Source organism: Phyllostomus hastatus, unplaced genomic scaffold, assembly GCF_019186645.2.
Source record: "Phyllostomus hastatus isolate PE091 unplaced genomic scaffold, TTU_PhHast_1.1 phas_contig_86, whole genome shotgun sequence".
Taxonomy (NCBI): Eukaryota; Metazoa; Chordata; class Mammalia; order Chiroptera; family Phyllostomidae; genus Phyllostomus; species Phyllostomus hastatus.
Window position 1 is genome coordinate 1,632,391 of NW_025333977.1, and position 22,886 is coordinate 1,655,276.

Below are 22,886 nucleotides of genomic sequence, written 5' to 3' on the forward strand. Positions count from 1 at the left end.
ATTTAAGGGAGCAGCTCTTCTAAAGTTAACAATCAAACAACGGGAAAGTAAAGATAGATGCCTGATTTTTTTGTAGGGGATTACATTTCAGGAATGCGGCATTGTTTAGTATTTACATCTGGCTTTCTTTCTACTACAAGATGGCATATGTTCTGAGTTGGGACATTGCTGGTTTTGCCTCATCAACTTGCAACCCCTCTCCAGACAGAATAAGGCATGTTTGGCTGAAAGCTGCAATGATATGCTGTTATAACTGGTGGCTGACTCATCTGTTTTTACAGGATTGGTACTGCAAGAACTGAGTCATATGTCTCATGTCAAAATTGAGAATTTTAATGTCAAAAGTAAAGTGAACCCTTCAGAATAGTCAAGTGAAAAATCACAGCAACCTGTTGGTTAAGGGTTTTCGTAGGTACTATTTGATTTTTCCCCCAAGTTATATTATTGTACTCTTTGCATTTTTGTGCAGCCAGTGGAAAAATGCAAGCTCAGAGCTCACTTGTGCTGTTATGAAAAGGATGATAATGGGAATGATTCTAGTTTCTCTGCAATCAGCTATAAACCTTGAGATCCTCTGTTTCTTGTGGGCTTTGTTTGCTTGTAAAGTTTGCAGTGGTCAAGTGCCCAAATGAAGGGTCAGGGTTGTTTCAACAAGTGGGCACTCTGCTAGACTGGGTAAGGAGCCTACAGAGACCACACACTTTTGGAGCCTGTTTTTCTTCCCTAGAATGAAAGGTTTCACAGCATGGACACCTGGGTAAGGTGTTCCAGGTGTAAGACATGGGGCACAGGTGACGCTGATTTTGAGACACGTGGAAAGCTGCTCCAGACCAAAAATACCTAGCTCATTCATCTGTTGCATCATGATTTAACTCTGAACGAGGAACCAAAAAAAAATCTTTAGGGATCTGTAAGTCTGTTTCTGTTTTGTTTGTTTGTTCAAACTGTTCTTTTGAGTCTACATATAAGTGAAATCATATGGCATTTGTCTCTCTCTGATTGACTTATTTAACTTAGCATTATACTCTCTAGGTCCATCTATGCTATGGCAAATGGTAAGATTTCATTCTTTTTTATGGCTGAGTAGTATTCTATTGTATGAGGTCTGTTGAGAAAAAGTCCAGCCATCGTTAATCTAATGAGAATAGTTTGTGTGACATTGATGGAACCTGGTAGTCAAAGAGAGTGGACTGGAATGCAAATGCATGAGCAGTGATGACTTCACTGTACTAGTCGGTGGGGGCGGTAGATGCTTTTGAGTGAGCATGTGTACTGTGTGGTCATCACAGCGAAAATGACTGAATGAGTAGAGCAATGTGTCTGCATCAAATTTTGCATTAAGCTTAGACATTCCTCTGTAGAAACTATTTGGATGATTCAGAAGGCCACAGCTATGGGCAACTGGTGATTGGCAGCTTCATCAAGACAATGTGCCTGCTTATGCATCACAAATCACCCAAGTAACTGAACCCTCCAACAGCCCAGGTTTGGCACCCCACAACTTCCGGCTTTTCCCAAAACTAAAATCACCTTTGAAAGGGAAGAGATTTCAGACTATTGATGTGATTCAGGAGAATATGACAAGGCAGCAAATGGTGACTGGGAGAATTGTGTGAGGTCCCAAGGTGCCTCTTTTATAGGGGACTAAGGCATCATTGTCCTATGTACAATGTTTCTTATATCTTGTATCTTCGTCAATAAATGTCTCTATTTTTCATATTCATGACTGGATACCTCTGGACAGACCTCAAATATATGTACCACAGCTCTATCATCCACTTTTCTATTGATGGGCACTTGGGCTGCTTCCATATCTTGGCTATTGTAAATAACACTGCAATAAACATAGAGGTGCAGATATCTTTTCAAACTATTATTTCGAAAAATATTGGGGGAACACTTTGTAAAGTATACAATTGTCTAACCACTATGCTGTACACCTGAAACTAATAGAAAATAGTATTGAACATCAATAGTATTGAGCATCAAATAAAATAAAATATATAAATTTAATTTGAAGTGGAGGAGAAAACTTAAAAACAATTGAAACCATTAAAATTATGTCTGGAAAGTTGAGTTTGAGAATGGAGGTGCTCTTCAGGTAGTCCAGCTTCAGGCCTTTTTAAAGGTCATTTTCTCTGTCTCCTTACTTAGCTCTGGCCCAGGATGTTTTGGAAAACACAATACAATAATGGTTGTGAAAATATTTTTTTAAATTTTTTTAACTTTTTTATTTTTGTTCAAGTACATTTGTCTCCATTTTCCCCCCATCACTCCTCGACAACCCCAGCCATCCCCACCTCCCACCCTTGATCCTACCCCCCTTTGGTTTTGTCCATGTGTCCTTTATAGATGTTCCTGAAAACCCTTCACCCCTTTTCCCCAAATGCCCCCTCCCACCTCCCCTATGGTTACTGTCAATTTGTTCTTAATTTCAGTGTCTCTGGTTATATGTTGCTTGCTTGTTTGTTTTGTTGATTAGGTTCCACTTATAGGTGAGATCCTATGGTATTTGTCTTTCACTGCCTGGTAAGCCAGGTGGTGCAAATATTTTGTTATGTAGTTCATGAATCAAAAGAATGTAGTGAAACATCATTAATATAATACCAGAAGGAAAGCCCCCCTAAATGTCAAAAGGTCATAGTGCATAAACCCTTACATCTGGAGAATACTCAGCATAGCACAGATAAATAATTCACATTAGGGGCCCATGGACGACAGGATGACTGTGGTCAGAGGCAAGGTGACTTAGACTGCAAGTAGAGTAAAATCAGTGGGTTAGGAGTCAGGCCTAGCTAAGGAGGAGAAGAAGGTCTTCAAAGGTCATGTAGGTCTTATTAGGAAGGAAATCTGAAGCCCCATACCATCAACAGAAAAGCGACTAGCTTTTTGATTAGCTGTTCTCTGAGGGGCAGGTAGCGTATTGACTGTGAACGGGTACACGAAGGCTCACTGAGATGATGTGTAAGTTGTATATATTGGCGGGGTGGTAGTTACACGACATCTAAATAAAATCATAAAATTCACGATTACTTTATACCTCAATAAAGAATAAACAAAGCAGAGAGGGGGTACAACTGGCCAGAACCTTGATGTTATACTTCTCCCAAGAATGAATAGTCCCTTAATATAGCAATAACCTTAACTTTTTTTCTTCTCTCCCATCCATGAAAAGCATTAAAAACCATTTTTTGTTGTTTTTTATATTAACCTAGTTTTTTCTGAATGTGCTCTTTGTGTGGTATTATGCAAACAATAATTTTCTTTCATTTTTTAAACAGTTCCTTATGATTAGCTATGTCGCTCTGTAAATACCCTCAAACTCAGTCTCACAACTTATGATCCTATTGGGCTACTTAGTGAGAATGGTAATAGCTCGTGTTCATTAAGCATTTATAGTGTTCTAGTGCTCTGGCTAAAGACATACTCATTTGTTTCTCACGACAACCTCACGAATTAAGTACAATAAGTGTGCACCTTTTTACCCCCAAAAAATGAGTTTTAGTGAGGTTTAATAGCCAAGGTATGGTCACATGGTGAAATGTGGCAGAAATTTAGATCTGTCTGTTATCAAATCACAATCTTAAGCTCTCTGAACTGTACCACCTCCCAGCAGTCTCCGAATTCTCATGCAGAAGCACATCTGCATTTGCAAGGCAAGCTTTTCATTGTTCTTATGTGCTTGGGGATAAAATATTTGGAAAATAACATTAATTCTAAACAATATACCTCATACCATACCTTGGTGACCATGAGGTACCTTATGAAATCCAAGGTGTAATTAATGGGATCAAAACCCAGTTTAATACAGAGGGGCAACATTTCCTACGTATTTTCATCTCTGAAGTGTGTTTTCATTCATTTACATTTTCCACCTTATAGAATTTTTTCTTTTAAGCATAAACATTTAAAAATATTTTAACTATCTTTCGAAAATGAAGAATATAGCCTGAATACATACTTAATTTCTTAAACAGAGCACCCCTTCTACCATATATTAATCTGTTTTTGATCTTTGGATATCATTAAGATGTGCTAGACTCTCGAACCTAATCAGAATGTCCCAAGTTGATAACGGCGTTTGTTTTTTTTAATCTACATTACTTTATTGTTTTCCAAAATTACTATTATATTGTCATGCCTTAGAAAGCATCCCAAATCTTGACATTTTTAAGTTGTATAACATGATGATTCGATACCCATAAATGTTGCAAAGGATTGTTGCAATAAATCTAGTTAACATCCATTACCTCATATCATTACAAAACTTTTGTTCTTTGTGATGAGAACTTTAAGAACTCATCCCTTAGCAACTTTCAAATTCAAATAAACAACAGTGTCAACTCTAGTCATCATGTTGTGCATTACATTCCTCATCCCTAGTCATCATGTAACTGGAACTTTGTACCTTCTGCCCACCTTCACCCAATTCCCTCACGGCACACCCATCCCCGGCCCTGGTAACTAACACCAAGCTGACCTTTTTTTCTATCATTTTATGTGATATTTTAAATTTCACATATAATTGACATTTCTACACAATTTGTCTTTCTCTGTCTGACTTATTTCCCTTAGCTCTCAAGTTGCATCCATGTTCTTATAAATGACAGGATTTCCTTCTTTTCAGGGCTGAAGAGTATTCCTGTGTGTGTGTGTGCACTACATCTTTCTTTACACAGCATTCATCTTAGGTCGTTTCCATGTCTGGGCTGTTCTGAATAACACTATAGTAAACAAAGGGGTGCAGATATCATATCCTTAGATAAATACCCAAAAGTGGAATTACTGGAATACTGGTTATACTTTTATTTGATTTTTGAGGACGCTTCATATTGTTTTTCACAGTGGCTGCTCTAATTTACAATCCCATCAACATTGTATAAGGGACCCCTTCTCTACCCGTCCTTGCCAGCATTTGTTACCTTGTTATTTTGATACAGGCCATTCCAACAGGTGTGAGGTGATATCTCATTGTGGTTTTGACTCGCATTTTTCTAATGATCAGTGATGGGCACCATTCATGCACCCATTAACCATTTGATTATTCTCTTTGGAAAAAAATGTTCATTAAGGCTTTTTGCCCATTTTAATTAGATTATTTGAGTTTTTGCTAATGAGTTACATGGGTTCTCTATATATTTTGGATGTTAACCCCTTATGAGATAGATATATAAGTTGCAAATATTTCCTCTCACTCCATCAGTTGCCTTTTCATATTAATAGTTGATTGTTTGTTGTTGATTGTTTCTTTTGTGATACAAAGTTCTTATAACTGTGTTTTCTCCCCTTTATTGTTGACTTTTTTCACAGCTGTCCTTATGCCATTTCATTAAATTTGTCACTTCAAAACTCTTTTAGGGTAAAGAGAATGCCAACACACAACAGAGCTAAAACACAGATAATAGAGCCTTTAGAATATTTTACAAAGTATGATACATAAGCAATGTGGAGAGACCTAAATGATTCTCTTATTTTTTAAAAAAAGTTGCAGATGTTCATTTTTGTCTTACCTCCTATTTGCATGGAGTTGTAAAATTCAGATTTTTCCAAACACATTTTTTTTCTCCTCTGAATGTTGTACTGCAGTTGCAATGATTAGCTGAACAGGTAATATCCAGACAAGTGTTTTATTGTGAACTTTAGAAAATGTTACCTACTTGAGACAAGCTGATGATTTCCTGTCAGCTCCTCATTAGATGTCTTAAATCTCCGAGAGGCTGTGCCAGTGGATGTTGCTCAAGAGTGGTCTCCAAGCAACGAGATTCCAGGCAGACAGACACTGTGAAGGACACAAAAGTGAGCGGACATGAGACGAGATACTGAGTCTGAAAAAAAGGAAGAATTTAGAAGAAATGTTGACATGTTTGATATATGTACGAGCACATTCTAGTGTCTTGGAGAGAGGAATTTAAGAAACCATTTAATCTATAATTCATTTCTCAAATTAGACCATGCTATTTTTAACTATGCATTCAGGACTTTTAAAATAACATTTGAATTTTTAATCAATAAATTGTAGTGCTCAATAATGTAGTCTTAAAATGTAATTTTGATTCAATTTTGATCATATACCTCAAATTACTCTTTTGTTTTTTAAAGGATGAAATAAGTGGTTAAGGACAGCAAAGCCACTCAAGAACAGACTGCAAATTATCTCACTAGTATCCTAAATAAATGAGGTCCCTAGATATTCTTGCCACTATAATAGATTCTAAATTACCCTACTGAGATTAGACTTAACGTCATAGAAACTGACTTTTTTTTATTTTGATTCCGGTGTAACTCTAAAATTGTATCCTGTGGGGAAAAGAGAATGTCAAATTTGTAATGAACTTTCCACCCACTTTTATTTTTCTTGTCCCACATACCTCCAGAATCAAGTATAAAATAAACACTTTTGACTATATCTATAGAGCAGAATATAAACACTAACACTTAGAAACTAACTAAAGAAACTAACACTTGTGAATAAGGAATAAAAACAAAAAACTCATCCTCAAAAATATGCATCTGCAGAAGCAGAACACCAATTGTTCCAATTGTGGTATTAAAGATAAGAAAATTTAAATAAAATGTCTTATCTCAGCATTAATATTAGCTATAGCTAACTGGTATATTACAACATAGAGACAAATAGGATGAAAAAGAAAATACATTTGGAGGTAAATATATTATAAATAGACATATGACACCTGTCTCAAGATGACAAGGAATAGGTGGCCTTTAAAAGAAAAGACAGACACTGTAATACCTACTCCTCATAAGGTGCAAAGATCAAGAGAAATTGTAAGGGCCAAAATAATTTAACTATTTTCTATTTGCTTGAGGGTTTACAGCCTGAAATAATCAGTGTATAGGAAGCACACCGTGTCTTTAACTTTATTTTAAAATGCATAAATTCATAAATAACTTATTCTTCTCTTATTGCTGTATAAATGTAACTTACTTTTTGTCAAACTTGCTATGCATTCTCAGCTGCTCTCTAACTACCTCTGAAAGCAAACAACATTCATAGCTCCATTTAATCTCTTTGTGAAAGACAAATAAACAGTTATCAAATTTTTACATAGCCAATGAATGCTGTCCATGTTGCATTTTGATTGGGGAAGGAAAGTATCCTTGACCTATTTGCCTTCTAAACATCTCTCTCTGTCTCTCTTGAGTTCTTTGCCTTCCTCTATAGAAGAAATTTATTCTAAATTTCCAAGGCAGATGGTTTGATTTCATTACATCCTGGGTGCATAAATCAGTGCTTAATTTTTAAAATAAAGCTGGATTTTTCAGGGTACAAAGAATATTTCATTATTAATGTGTTTATGGTCTTGAGTTGCCTGGCTGTGTTATTACTTTTATTTTTCAACTCAGATATTATGCATATTCTTTTCTACCTGAAGGCATTGAGGTACTTGGGCAAGTAAGCCAAGACTCTTTGCTGTATGTTTTTTCCACATTCATTAAAATATCCTTCTTTGTTGGCACCCTCAGTATTTCTCATCATCTCTCATGGTGTGCTCTTCATCTTTACTGCATTTGCAAACCATCATGAATCCTTACAACCCTTCTGCAAAGTCGATGAGTGGGCATTGCTGATCAGATTTCCACTCAGTCTAACTGTGGGAAATCCTTCTATCAAGAAGAAAAAATGAAATTGGGACCCATTTTCTCCACTGTACTGATAAAAACAATGAGAACAAAAGATAAAATGGTGAACCAAGGGGAATGAGAGAGCCTGTGTGGACAGAGTGGCAATGCCGTTTCAATCGTAACTCTCAATCCTAGGTCTTTTGTAACTTACTGTGTTGCAGGCTGTCTTGGCCTGTATGTGGTGCTTTAGAAAGTTCTGTATTGTTTAATAATCATACCATGACTTGTTCATATTATGTTTAGCACCAGAGCTTTCTCTTTCTGCCATGAAAGGGTACAGTGAAGAGAGAGTCCTCTGCTACACAGAAAGGGGGTTCTCACCAAGAGCTGTATCCGCTGGCACCTGGATCTCCAACTTCCCAGCCTCCAGAAATGTGAGAAAATAAACATCTCTTGTTTCAGTTACCCAGTCTGTGGTATTAGTTATGGTAGACCAAGCTGACTAGAATACCACCCTTTATTTGGCTGGGATCATAAATTCCCTAGACCCAGCTCTTGCCCCCTCCCTATCTGCCCTGCCATAGAGTCTTCCTCCTTCCATTTTGATCCGCTTGCTGATATTTTGTGCTTTCAAACACATCAGCTTTACTCTAATAAAACCCCCTGCTTGTCTGTCCCCCTTATTCCCAGCTTCACTCATAAGCGTCCTTCAATTCTGCTCTGTTGAACTTTGCAGTGTCCCAAATCCACTGTGCTCTCCCTCCCCTGGTGTCTTTCTACTGCCTTGCCATATTAGTTTCCTTTGGAAGCCACAACAAACTACCAAAAACTGTAGCTTAAAACAACAGAAATTTGTTCTCGCACTCCTGGGGGCCAGAAGTCTGAAATCAGGATGTTAAGGTGTCAACAGGGCCAAGCTCCCTCTGGAACATCCAGGGCAGAATCTTTTCTTGCCTCTTCCGGTTCCTGGTAACTATTGATATTGCTTAGCTGGCTCAACCCTCTGTCTCTGTGGTCAGTTTCTTCTGTCTGTCAAATCTTTCTTGTGTGTCTCTTATGAATACTTGTCACTGGATTGAGAACCAGCCAGGTGTCCCTCTGATCTCTTGTTCTCAAGATTCTAAAAGTAATGACATCTGCAAAGATTCTTTCCAAATAAGGCAATGCTCACAGGTTCTGGGAATTAAACATGGACACGTCATTTTGAAGACCACCATTTTACCCATTAGACTTGCCAATGCCTTTCCTCACCTCTTTTGCAAACTCCCAGTTGGTGGCCCTGTGTCTTCATTCTTGCCTTTTGCAAACTTTGTTACTCTACGGGTATCCTCCTGGAACGCAGCTCTATTCCTGCCACCCACCTCTCCTCTGTACAGTCACCCCTTTACCATGGTTTTCTTTTTTAACATTTTTATTGTTGTTCAGTTACATGTATACCCATTTTTCCCCATTGCTGTCCCCTGCCCTGCCCACCCCCTCCCACATTCAGTCCTCCCCCTGTTGTCTTTTATGCATGTTCCTTGACTGGACCCTGGTTTTCAAGGCCCTTCGTGAGCTCACCCCAGTTTAGCTTGGCAAACTCATCTGGAATCATTAGTCAAACATCTTCCTGCCATCAAAACTACTTACAGTACTTACTGTACTGAACTTTTTTCTCTTAATATTTGCCCTACTCTCTCTCTTTCACTTTCTCATGGCTTGTTTTTTTCTTCCTGAATACTTTTTTTCTTCCTTGAGTAGCCTTTCAAAGCTCATTTTAATTGCCACTGTAACTTTCCTTAATATCTTGTTGTCTGTCTTCCTTCCCTGGTATCATTCAAAGGAGACACCTCCCGGATCACTGTCCTACCTACAGCTTCTAGACGAACATCTGAGTCAGTACATCATCCACAGTTGACAAATATATGAAGAGATCTATTCCTCATTTTCTTTTGAGAATTTATTAAATGTAAAAGATGGAAATCTTGTAAAAGTGATGTCAAGTTTAGCTGCTTAGAATTTCAAATTAAATAAAATATATAGCACAAATGACATATGGGAATTCACTTTGAGATTTACTTGACCTTTTTATTCAGGGGAGAGCATAAACATTGGTATTTACACGTGGGCCTCCTGAAAGAGCCACGTTTCGTTTATCTTTCACTATGGAAAACAATGTGTGCTTCCTGGGCATTTTCAAACAGAACATTTACCCACCGAAAGCAATTTTTAGTTTTATACTATCACAATTTTTTTTTGTCAGAAGCAGTATATTTGACTCCTTCTCAGGTTGATCATGTGACATGAGCCACACTACACGGAGTCCATGGCATTTTAATAACTTGAACTTAGAATAGTAAAAGACCAAATTACAAGTCTTAGTCCCATGTGGTACTAGAACTTCCCTTAGGGACTAACATAATGAGAAACTATCCCCCTACAAGCAGATGGGGGAAAAAAGGTCATGACTGATAGCATAGAGCCAAGAGGCTCTACGGCCATTTTTCTTTCTGGGCACGCTAGCTGATTTGCTTTTAAAAAATGACCTTTTAAAAAAGAAATTAAAGAAGATCTAAATTTTTATTAAATGGTTTATTTTATGCTCTATAATTTGAGTGATAGAAGATTGATGAAACAGTCTTCGAGGTCACAAACTAGTGAATTTGGTGGACATAATCCCAAACTGTTTGCATAAAATAAGTTATTGGTGCTGTTCCCTGGGATTTTTATCATTTGGATTTCCTGATGAAGGTACAGAGGTAGAAAAGGGCTCGTTTGCAAATTAAATCTGAGCAAATGTCTTAATATTTTAAGGACTGGCAAAAAATATCAATATATTAATACAGTGGCCCTGGCCAGTGTGGCTCAGTTGATTAGAGCATCATCCTGTGCAGCAGAATGCTGGAGGTTCAGTTCCAGTCAGGGCACACACCTAGGTGGCTGGTTTGATTTCTGGCTGGGGCATGTTTGGGAGGAAACCAGTTGCTGTTTCTCTCTCATATTGATGTCTGTCTGTCTGTCTGTCTCTCTTTCCCCCTCTCTGAAATCAATAAACATATTTTTTAATTTAAACAAATTATTAAGACTGTTGACTTTGATTTTAAGTAAAGGAGAAAAATAAAATTCCTTGACACCAATGCAACTTCGTATAAATGGATTGAGTGTTCTTTAGGGACCTTTCCCCATTATCAAAGCCAAGAGGTTAATACGTTACTATCTAATAAGTACCTCTCATTACTGGCAGATGTTTTCAAGTTTGTCATCTCACTGGAGCTTAGCCATTCAAAAACTGGTTAGGAGAAATTTGAGTAATAGTTATAAATGACTAAAGGAAATTAAGGTATGCCTTTCCCCTAAAATTTACTTACATCTGCTAGAAAATAGACCTTCATCACTGGATGTGGGTTAGGTCAGCAACAGAACAGTGCATTGGATAAATAATGGGTCTGAACCAACCTGGAAATTCTAGGTTCCTGGATTAAGTTTTCTCCCCATTTGGGAAGCACTGGTCTGATCTGCCTATTTTCATAGAGCCAAACGTATCTTTTAATGACGATCTATGAGCAGAAGGCATCGCAAGCAGTTGTTCAGTTACCATGTTTCTGTAACATTTTGTTAGTGTTTTCCTAGTTTTGTATATTACCAATCAGAAGTATTTGTCTACGTTGGAAATTCATTTTGTACACCCATCATTTCTTCCCATGTTTTAAATGCATGTAATAAACTGAAAACATGAAATAAAATGAAGAATGAAAAGATAATAATAGTAATACTCATAACAATATTCTGTCTTCTCTCTCTAAACAGAAATGTTGTGGCTTAAATTACTACCTCCATTTTGTTGAGAAATTACTCACAAAATCACCTCTTTGTCCAATTCCACATATAAGATTCCACCTGATGTTTCTTTCCCCTGGGCTCTGTGCTTCACCTCCTGAAAAAAAAAATTTCAGCCCAAACAGAAGCTCCTAAGCAGCTCTAGACCTTTTTGATCCTGCAACTCATTGATTCTCAACTCTGCCTCTAGATTAGCATTGCCAAGGTAACTTTAAAAACATAACAGCTGGATCTCATCCCCTGAGATTTTGATTTAATGAATGTTGATTAGGGTCTAGGCATTAGTATTTGTGTGTATGTGTGATTTAATGTAAATTCTAATGTGAAACCAGAGTTGAAGACCATCACCTTTACTATGAGGCATAATGGGACTGGCTCTTATATTCTTGACCAAACCAGGTGCACTATGGGTCCCTAGTCATGTGTGTAACTCAGGAAGCTTGACAGTCACACTCAATTCCTTAGAATTACACCTGTCTTGGAAGGTAACATTTCCAAGGCCCACCCCTGGACTTCCATTTTGTTTCCTGAGTTGAAACTCTTTTTATGAAGTCTCATTCTGGACGTAAGATTCTTGCCCCCCACCAAACTGGAGTTCAGAGAAGTCATGTCACAAAGCTCACCGGTGGTGAAAACTCCATTTAAATTTTGTCATGTTAAACCCACAGCCTGTCCTCTGAATCACAACACCCATACCTTAGGATACTTAGGCTATCTTGGAAAAACAGATAAACCCTGAAATCTCAGTGGCTAAGCCAAACACCATATTATTTCTTGATCACCTTAGCTGAGTGTCTCTCTCTCCAGCTGTGACTCTGTGACTCTGTCTCCTTCCATACTGTAGGCTCACCATCCCAGAGTCTTTTGGTTCCAGTACCACACACAGGCTGGGATTGTACAAGGAGGTGAGGAAGAAACACCAAGTCCTTACTGACCTTGAGAGGAAGTGATGCATCCCTTCCTTTAATATTCTGTTGGGGAGAACTCCTCACACAGCTAACTCACACCAAGATGCATGAGAAGCTGGGAAATGCCAAAGAGCACCTGGCTCTTCCCATCTCTGCCACACCCCTGTGCCAGCACTCCCCTGCCTCGGGAGAGTCTGTGCATTAGAGATGACCACTCCCTAGCTCCCTGCTGCTGTGTTCTCCTTGTTGAATTTGCCTCTCTGCCCAATACGCATTAACTCGATGAGAAAAATCTTTGTAGTGTTCACCCACAATGTAGTTTGCTGTTTTGTATATCTACACTAGCAAGATAATTACTTGAATAACTACAGTTTGCCTTATTCTGCCATGCTAAAGAGCTTATTTTAGCTTTTTTTTTTCCTCCCCAGTAGGAAAACTCTCATTTCCCAGTCCAGTTCTTCTTCATTTCATCTGTCCTAATAGATGGAACATAATGAAGTTTGCCTGTCTTTTGAGATACACAAGAGACTGCCCTAGTGTGGTGGATGGCCCACTCTGAACCACCCCGCTCTGCTGGTTCAAACCTGGGCTAAATTCTACCCCTGCCCCAGGTATCAGGGCAGTAAGAGTGAGGAGCACCTTCCCTGGCCTATCAGAATTTCAAAGAACACAGTGAAACCTTCCAGCACTGCTCCTAAAAATGCCCAAAATCAATCCAATTTTTGAATCATTTATGCTTTTAAAAAATTATATTTAATATCTTCTAAACCAACTACTGTGCCACTGTATAACAATTTTTGCCAAGATCTTCAAGACAAAACTATTTCTTTGAAAGTAGAAATAATTAATTAAGAGCTGGCTAGATGATATTAATAAGTACATACAATTATAATTACTTAGATAAAATATTTAATGTTACCTCAAGGATTATTACATCTCTACAGGCTTGTGATTGTTGCTTTAAATTGACAATAAGTGAGATAAAGATTACTGAAAAGCATTATCTCTTCCTACCTCAGAATTGGGGGTGATGTTGGGGGAGAGATTTGTGTGAATAACTATAGTTTAAATTACAATTAGCCATTATTCATAGAACTTTGTTCTTGTTGGACTGTAATTAATTATCACACAGAAATTTCAAACTCTTCTAATCTTTTTTGGTATCTTCATTAGGCTGAGATTCCCACCTTTGCCTCACTTTCTTTTCTTGACCTGGAATAGCTGTATTATTAAAGTGGGCTTTCTGCTAATTAGTTGTGGTATGAGAAGCAGGAGGGCACCTCAGGCATTCTCTGATCCAATTAGATTGTAACTGCACGAAGACCTGGATTGGAAAATCAGACTGCATGGAGCAATCTAAGAATAACTCAAAGAAGATTGTTTTTCATTTATATTTTCCAGGAGTTTAGGAACATGAGTTTCTGAGAAGGACAATTAAGAGTTCATTGATTATACAAATAAAGCAAACTTCCTATTTATAGATGCACATTATGCTCAAAGTTTATGCAATACAATATTAAAGAGTGCATATATCTTTGATAAACATTCATTTTGGAAAACATACTTGGTTAAAAATCAGGCCAGTAAACAACAAGCGTTAACAAAGTGTATCTTCTACCTTCTCTGTGACACCTTCTGGGCCTGACACTTCCCTTGTTTCCTGTAGAAAGTCAGGGCTTTCCCTCTGCAGAAGCCCCTTCTTCGGGAGGGAAAGGAGACCAGGTGAACTGAAGTATATACTACAGTGCCACATGCTTGCAGGATACTGCTCTGTAATGGAATAAGCCGCCTCCAGATTCAATGACTTTTAAGTACTGGGACTGAAAATAGCTCTGGGCGACTGGGGATAGCATAGAGTTATGATAGTCCTTTAGAGGTTTAAACTCAATGGCCTGAAGGCCCCACTAACTTTACCTTCCCTGTTTGATGTTCCTGAACTCCCTCCTCCCCACCTCTTCCCTCTTCCCCTGCCCTTCTGCCATTGTCAGGTTCAGTCTTTCACCACGTTTTGCACAGATAATTACAATGGTCTTTCAATAGGGCTGCCTGGGGACAGTCTGATCCCCATCAAATCCACTTTCCACATTACTCTTAGACTGATCTGTACTTACAGATTATCGCTTGTTTTCTGTATACTCCAATAAAAAGGCCAACTTCTTCACAGTGTCATTGAAGACCTTCTTGACCAGCCCCCCCAAACCCCTTCTTATCCTCCAGCCTCATCTCCTTCTTCTCTATTTCAGCAACTCTCAACTTTCCACAGACCCTTAAACACAGTGTGATACATGTATTATGTTCCTATGGCATTTATATGTTGTTCTTTTGATCTGAAATGTGGTTCTGCTCTAATCCCCTCAAATGTCTTTGATTCACTTCTAGCCTTCCTTTAAGATTCAGAAGGGGTTACCACCTCAGGAAGCCAGCTTCCAGCACCTCCAAATACACTTATACACCCACACCTTCTTTTGCTCACATACACTCTCACATATGTCTTCTTTCTCATCACAAATGCCCAATCTCTGCTCACACATGCCTGTGCATGTGCTAGCATGCTCAGATTAGGCACTGTCCTTCGTCCTTATAGAACCTAGTCTGTGTTTTCCCCTTCGCCTCAATGCCATGCATTATAGTTACATGTATGTGCGTGTGTGTCTTCCACAGTCTTTGTCTTTCTTGAATTTCCAACATAATATGTAGGCAAGAGAAGACACTAAAAAATGTACAGTGTTACATAATTTATGATTCTCTCCAATCTGGAGATTAACCGATTTTTCTTGAAATAAGCTCTGCTAGAACAGATGGCCACTGGGAATCCTCAGAGCTCCATGCCTGCGAACTTGTCTGAAGTTACCTTGTTTTGGTTTTGTAGCACCATTTATATATTTAGGAGAAGAATGGACAGATCTGAGACTTGGGATCATTTGTCTTTGTTTGTCCTTCATTCTTAAAAACTCTAGCTCACATCTATAAACTCGAACTCGGACCTGGAATCCCCAAAATGCCAACTCTACAAAGATGCAGTGTGAGTCATGTTTGACAAACTCCTTGCCTGTGCCCCTGAATAGACAACCTCTCTTTCTCCCATGTCTTTCCCCTTTGGTTGCCTATTGCAAGTCTGGAAAGAGACATGTGACCCAAGCTGGGCCAATCACTGTATTCCTGGCCTTGGCCAATGGATTGATCTACAGGTTGGTCCTCAATTCCAGCTGAGCCAACCCTATTCCTTCTCTGGGAATGTCTCTACTAGAATGAGACAATAATACATGGGTGAAATCAGTTTTTCTCTCATGGGTAGTTGTAAGGCACAAAACCCAGGAACTGTTTGCAGCTATGTAGAGACAGCCATCTGCAGTGGAAGGGGATGATAGTGAGGCTATGATGAGGACGTATTGCTTGTGAATGGCTTTAAGAATCACTAAAATGAGCATGAGGCTACATTCGACAAGAAAGCCAAACTGTGACATCTCCATCAACAATATCAGGTGGGCAGAGCTGAGGCTGTGCACAAGGCCTTCAGAGAGGTGTGATCAGGCAGCAGCATTTGGGTCTTGCAAACCACAAGCTCATGAGAGTCAAGCGCAGATAATAAATGTCAGACCCGAGCACATCACTGGCAGGTCTACACAAGAGATCTCTGCAGCAGGCAACAATCAATCACAAGCCTGTGTCAGCAGATGATGGGGACCTGTGAAGGTCCAGGAAGAGAATCACAGTTGCTTGGGTGGGCGGACTCATTTGTAATGTACAGTCGAGCAGTTGGCAGGAGAGAACACTGAGAGAACAGCATGTGGGCTCACTGCCAGCGGTCCATTATGCCACTGTGGTCTGTTAGTGGTTTCAGCAGTTAATATGGAAAGGTTTACAACTTCCAACATCCACCTCAGTCCTATAGGAATCTTACTAAATTTTTAAATGTCTAAGTCTGAAAGGTATTGTAGCTGTTCTTCTGTAGCCAGGTCAATGACGATGTGAGCCTCCAGATTTATTTGAAACACTCCATGCAGGAGTCAATGGGGAAAAAAGCAGGTTACTCTGTGGGCTCTGCATTTTCATAATCAGATTCAAGCCTTTAAGTCTTATATGCTCTTAGGACTTAAATCTCAACAAATCGACTTTCAATAGAAAGCCTTATCATCACTGTTCAAAAACTGCTTTGTGATTTTTTTCCACTCAAAATATGATAAAAAGGTATAGAAAAGAAGAGAAGAAAGTCTTGTCCAAAGTAATCATGGTAAGTGAAGGTAATTAGCTCAGCGTGAAGTTTCAGCAAAGGTTACTTCCAAAAGGCGAACTGTGCCAAAGCATTAGAAACAAGAGAATTATATCTAGCAGTAATTGGGGAATTTTTTCGTTTAAAAGGAAGAGGCAAGGAAGTCTCTGCTCAGTGACTGTTCCTATTTGAATCTAACTTATGATCACATGCGTCATAGCACACTTCGTTTTAGCACACTGCTATGAACTGCCCCCATTGTGCAGTGAGGGGCAGCCGCCCACGAGGAACACACTCCACACTCTCACCTCTCACGTATTCCCCACTTCAATCTGGTCACCGGGTTTCAGAGCTTCGATTTCCCAAACAGTCCAGGAATCCTTTCTCTCCTCTTCTCTGCTTCCCAATAAGATGTTGTCCATTAATCTGGCACAGGGAAGAGACGCCATGACATTTACCGAGCAGATGGGAGACTGTGCGCAGGGCAGGCCACGGCCATACAAACAGCTGTGGGGTGGGGATCGGGACCTCTGCAATCTCTTTACCAAAACACTGGGTAGAGGACCTTTATTTTAGCCTCTCACAGGTTTGGTTTCCTTGCCTGCAAAAAAAGTCGGTCAGGTTCTATTGCACAAAAGCATCCTCTGGGTCAAAAAACTATATATGCAATGAAGTATTGAGGAATCATTATTACTCTCTTTAGTTAATTACATTCATACCGCTGGTTTTTTTTTTAAGGAACAACAATATGATTGTAATGCATTTTATTGTTCTCTTCTGCTGAGTATGATCAAATTAATTGTTTTTCTTGTCTTGGTCTTCGATGCCTAGAAAAAATTGACCTTCAAATCTCTCTTTGCTTACTATTGCATACATGGTTCTCAAATCCTTGAAGGTGCCATTCCATCATTCAACTGTAGATCCCATCACCCAGAATAGGGCATATCACGTGATAGATATACAATATATACTGTATGTCATGAATGGTGCTATCTAGTGGCAGCCATTTAGAATTGCAGGCTTTATGACAAGAGTAAATCAAACACCTCTAGGGCATGCCTGGAAAATTAAGCTGATTTATGCGTGGGTCAAAACTGCTCTTCCAAATATTGCTATGAAATCAATGACATGCATGTATAATTAGCTATGAATGACTGCATTTCGACTTTGACAGTATGTTATGGTGTGCTGAGGCTACATTGGTAGGACATACGACATAGAATCCATCTGGTATACAGAACATATCAAGTAATAAAATTCAGGGAAACTTTACTCAGATTTCTGTTTTTCACTCTTATTTTATTGTATGCATTTGAATTTCACTGAACTTGCTTGATGAATCTAATATAAGAATTGTGCCCTTATTCAAAAAAATTGATCAGTAAAAATAAGTACAAACAAACCAAAGGGTACTTTTTGGCTTGAATTTATCTTTGATCAATCAAATCATTTACTACTGAACTCCGGTGGAAAAAAAAAGTGTTATTGTGCAAGTCAGTCTATCATTTCCAACATCCTTAAGACTGCTTTTTAATTCTCATTGTGTATACCTCCTTGATGTCTAGACAATATAAAGATTTCTTGAAGGACTCTCACTGAATCATCAAAATGTAGCCACATGAGATGGAAGAAGAATGACCCCAATGTAACAGAAGTTGAATGCAGTCTTGTACTTTTTTGGTTCTGCTGTATTTTTTTTTGGAACCTTTTCATAGGGACCTCAGAGTATATATATATGTTCCTTAGAACTGCTATTTCCACATTAAAGACTTCCTTTTGTTTTACCGTGTTAATCTTGGCAAAGGAGTTGTATTAGGTGAGACTAGGTTAAGCAACATATCACACACACACATTAAAGTACCAGAGCTTTTAATGAAAAAAAAATTAAATAGTTTATATTTCTCTGTCATATCAAGGGAATCCAGAGATAGGTGACTCAGGGCTGATGTAGCATCTATGTATCTGTTAAGGATGCACACTCCATGAAACTCATACCTCCCTCATCCCTAGGCAGGTTGTCCGCATGGTCTGGCAATGAGACTGGAGCTCAGCCATTACGTCCATATTTCAGAAAGCAAGATGAGGTGAGGAAGCTGGACAGGGGATGGGGGGAAAGCTCACTCTTCCCATCTTTTAAGAAGTTTCTTTGAGTCATGTCACAAAACATTTTACTTACAACTATTTCCTATAAACATATCACCAAAAAGACTAGTTTTAAGAGTATCTAGGAGATACAGCATTTATTTCAGGTAGTCAGGTACCTAAATTAACCTTGAAGAGGTTTTTTTATGAAAGGAAAATGTAGAGGACAGGTCTTGAGGTACACTCATCTCTGTCACGAGGGCAGAACCAGTGAGTCAGGGAAATTTATTATCCTGAGTATAACAGAGAAATTGATTACAAAGCCTCAAGAAAGTGGGTATGGTGGGGGAAGTTATTAGCGAGAAGGACCAGCATGAAAAAAGGCAAAGTAAACATCTTCAGCATACCTGAATTTTATAGCATGTTTTTCACAAGTAATTTAGGCTTACTGGGGAAATGATATGGATTGGTGTTTCTACCTCCTACTAGCATTTACACATGAAACTGTAACAATATTTAGTAGCAATTTAACTGTTTGAAATTATAATTCTTATTTAATATATACAGAAGTACATGCAGCTAGATATAGATGCAAGCACATTCTTGCTCTTTCTTGGTGAACTGCCCTGTCGGCCAAAGCATATTCCTGAATGGCTGCTTAAAGAAAAGTATGAGGGAGAGAAATGTTTCAGAGTCCTTGCATGCCTGAAAATGACTTAACGCTACACTCACTTGTTGATCATTTGTCTGGGTCTGGAATTCTAACAGGAAAAATGTTATTTCTCAGAAATATGAAGGCATTGCTAATTGTGTTCTAGAATTTGGGACTCCTGTAGAGAAAACCCATAGCATTCTAATAACTTTCTCTTGTGTGATGTTGTTTTTTATTTTTCTTTTTTTTTATTATTTTATTTATTTATTTTTTAGAGAGGGAAGGGAGGGAGAAAGAGAGAGAAACATCAATGTGCGGTTGCTGGGGGTCATGGCCTGCAACCCAGGCATGTGCCCTGACTGGGAATCGAACCTGTGACACTGTTTTTCATTTTTCTTTATGAAGAGTTCTAATGAGAATAAATGTCACTATTAATGTAACATTTGGATGTGAATCAAGTTGTCTTCATTAAACACATATACTTCATAGAAAGTAGATAAATTCTTTGCTATTCACACAGCAGAATAGTTTTTTAATTATTATTTTAGATAGCATATCTGGAGAATTATGTTTTGTATAAATACATGAATTTTAAAAGCCAGAATGTGAATGATAGGTCTACTGTTCTGGAAGGTGATTCCCTAAAGGTTTATAACTTATTTATTCATTACAATACACAAGACTACCTAACTGAATCAGGGAATTATCTCTTCAAAAATTATCCTTAAGAACATTCGTAAAGAAACACTTGTCATACAGTTATGGAATTGTATATGGAAGTCTGGAGAGTCCTGAGACTTTTCAATAAATATACTGTTTTCCTTTTCTTTTGTAGGGGCACAGCGATTGCTGGCATCGTGTTTGGAATCGTATTTATCATGGGGGTCATTGCTGGAATCGCCATATGTATCTGCATGTGTATGAAAAACAACCGTGGGCCCCGGGTGGGAGTCATCAGCACCGCACACATCAATGCCATCACGTCCTATCCTGGTAAGCAAAATCGATTTTGAGAGATACCTCAGATTCAATATGTCTGAACATGACCATCTTCCTAAGTCCTCTTCTACTTCCAGCCTTTGCCATCTCAATCGGTGGCATCTTTAGACTTCTAGCTGCTCAGGCTAAAAATCTTGGACTCCTCCTTGACTCCTCTCTTTCCTTCAAACCTACGTGCAGTCTATCTGGAAAACTTCTCAGCTCCATCTTCAAAATACGTGCATATACAGTATCTTACTACTCCTCACCGTACCTACTGCTCCTTCCGTGATGGGAGCTGCCACCAGCTCTCACTGCCATCCCTGTGATAACGTCCTAGGTACTCCCCCAGAGCCCTCCTTGTGCCTCCAGGGCCTATTCTCAACACAACAGCCAGAGTGACACTTTCAGGATAGCGGTCACATCATATCACTACTCTGCTCAAACTGTTTAGTGGCTTCCTCTCTCTCACAGAGGAAGAGCCAACGCCAGTGGCTCTTCATTGTATCTAAAGTAAAAGACAGATTGTTGGCCAGAACCTTCAAAGCAATGTATGATTTGGTTCCTCTTTTTAGTTCTCTGACTTCATTTCCTCCTACTCTCCCTCTTATCGCTCTGGCTGCACTCACGCTTTCCTGGCTGTTCCGTGAACAAACAGGGCACACACCCACCTCAGGGCTTTGTCTGAAATACTGAGTCCCTCACTCAATTCAAGTCTTTGTCCAAAGATCTTCTCCTGAATGAGGCCTGCCCTGATCACCCTATTTAAGATTATAATGTATCCCACCCCACAGCACCCAATCCTCCTTACTCTGCTATACGTTTTTCCCCAGTGTTTTTTTTAAAGATTTTATTAATTTATTTTTAGAGAGGGAAGGGGGGGGGGAGAGAGAGAGAGAGAGAGAGAGAGAGAAACATCCATGTGTGGTTGCTGGGGGCCGTGGCCTGCAACCCAGGCATGTGCCCTGACTGGGAATCGAACCTGCGACACTTTGGTTCGCAGCCTGAGCTCAATCCACTGAGCTACGCCAGCCAGGGATTTCCCCAGTGTTTTTAATCTTCTAATATACCACATAGTTTACCTAATTGTTACATTTATTGTTTATTGTTTTTTTCCTTCTTCTAGAATATTAGCTCCATGAGTCAGGGATCTTTTTCTTTCTTTTGTTTGCCACTAAATCTCAAACACACGTTATTGGGGCCGGCACCTAACAGGCACTCAGCAGACAGAGCTGAAAGAATGAACACAACTCATGATGACACCTGATTTAGATATCAGTACCTAGGGAGTTTACCCTAATGTCCACTCTGGAGTGTGTGCAGCTTTTACTCAGTGAGAAAGCAATGCACAGTTTTGAATCTCCCCAACTGACTGAGAATGTTGTTGAGCTTAGTGCAATAAGGGTATAAGGGAAAAAATGGGGGAATTATTCTTTATTCTTCACATCTCCTCATTTTTACCTGGGCAACCCTTAACCCAAAAGAAGAACAGAAGACAGACAAACATGAATTGGAGAGGAGGCAAAGAGAAGTGCTCTGTAGATAACATTTCAGATACACTTCTGCTTGACCAAGAAAAGTTTAGTTAAAATTCAATTTTTTAAACATTTTCAAATATTACTTATAAAATTAGAATAGAAAATATCAAATATTTTCATGTGAAGTCCTGTGTTTTTTGGGGGGGATTGATGTGTCTATTTCACGCATGGAAACATGTTTCCAAAACTTTACTATGGTGGTGCCTCACTACTGGCAGATCACAGAGGCAGGCTGCATGATTAGTAAACGCAGGGCTCTGTAACTGAATAATGCAAGAAACACAATGAACCTTAGAGTAGAAACATTTTCACTACAAAAGCACAAGGTCTTCGAAACATAATGTACTTGATTACTTCTCATTTCCTTCTCAAAGACGCTAATGAAGCTTTTGCTTAAAGGATGAGGAAACAGAGTAGAATTGAATGTTTTTCAAAATCTCTCATGTGAGGAAATATAAAATGTTTGTACTCACATTTTATTATTAACCCTGTGGTAATAGAGATAACAACCCAAGTTATCTGTATTGTTGTATGGTCCAAGTGGCATAGTCCCACAGCCTGGAGGCCACAGAAGTGGGTAGAAGACAATCCAGCCATTGTTGTACTAGCCCGTTGTGCCAGTGCGAGGTGGGAGCCCTGCAGGGAACGTGGTCACTCTGCACTGGGGGGCGATGACCAAGAAAAGGTCATCTGCCCCCCACCCCAGCCTCTGTTGGACAGTGACCTTCGAAGACAGTTTTTTATTCCTGCCATATTGGGTAGAATAAATGGTGTCCTGTTCAATTACAATTATTTTTAAAACCATCCGTGTGAAATTAAGAATTATTTGTCAAATCTCACATTTCCACCACTTTCCAGAATTTCAGTGTAAATGAAGGAGAGTGGTCATAGTCATGCCTTTCTAAAAAGTGAGTTTGTATTACACACACCTGAAAGAAGATAATACAGGAAGACCATAACAAAAGGCTTTGCAAAGATATGAAAATCAATGCCAACAAAATGAAAACAAGAGATTTTAATGCTATCAAGAAAATTGAGATTTGAATTGCATTATTTAGTTCCCTGATGATTGATGATGATAGATAGATAGATTAGGTAGATAGATAGACAGATAGATA

General features: G+C 38.9%; 1 protein-coding gene across 1 annotated transcript in view; it reads left to right on the forward strand.

Annotated features, from left to right (window-relative positions):
* Positions 1-22,886, forward strand: part of CYYR1 (cysteine and tyrosine rich 1) — an 87,696-nt gene that overhangs the window by 57,499 nt on the left and 7,311 nt on the right. The window contains exon 3 of the mRNA XM_045852086.1: positions 20,088-20,245. Coding sequence (XP_045708042.1) covers positions 20,088-20,245 — 158 coding nt within the window. The remainder of the gene's footprint in view (positions 1-20,087; positions 20,246-22,886) is intronic.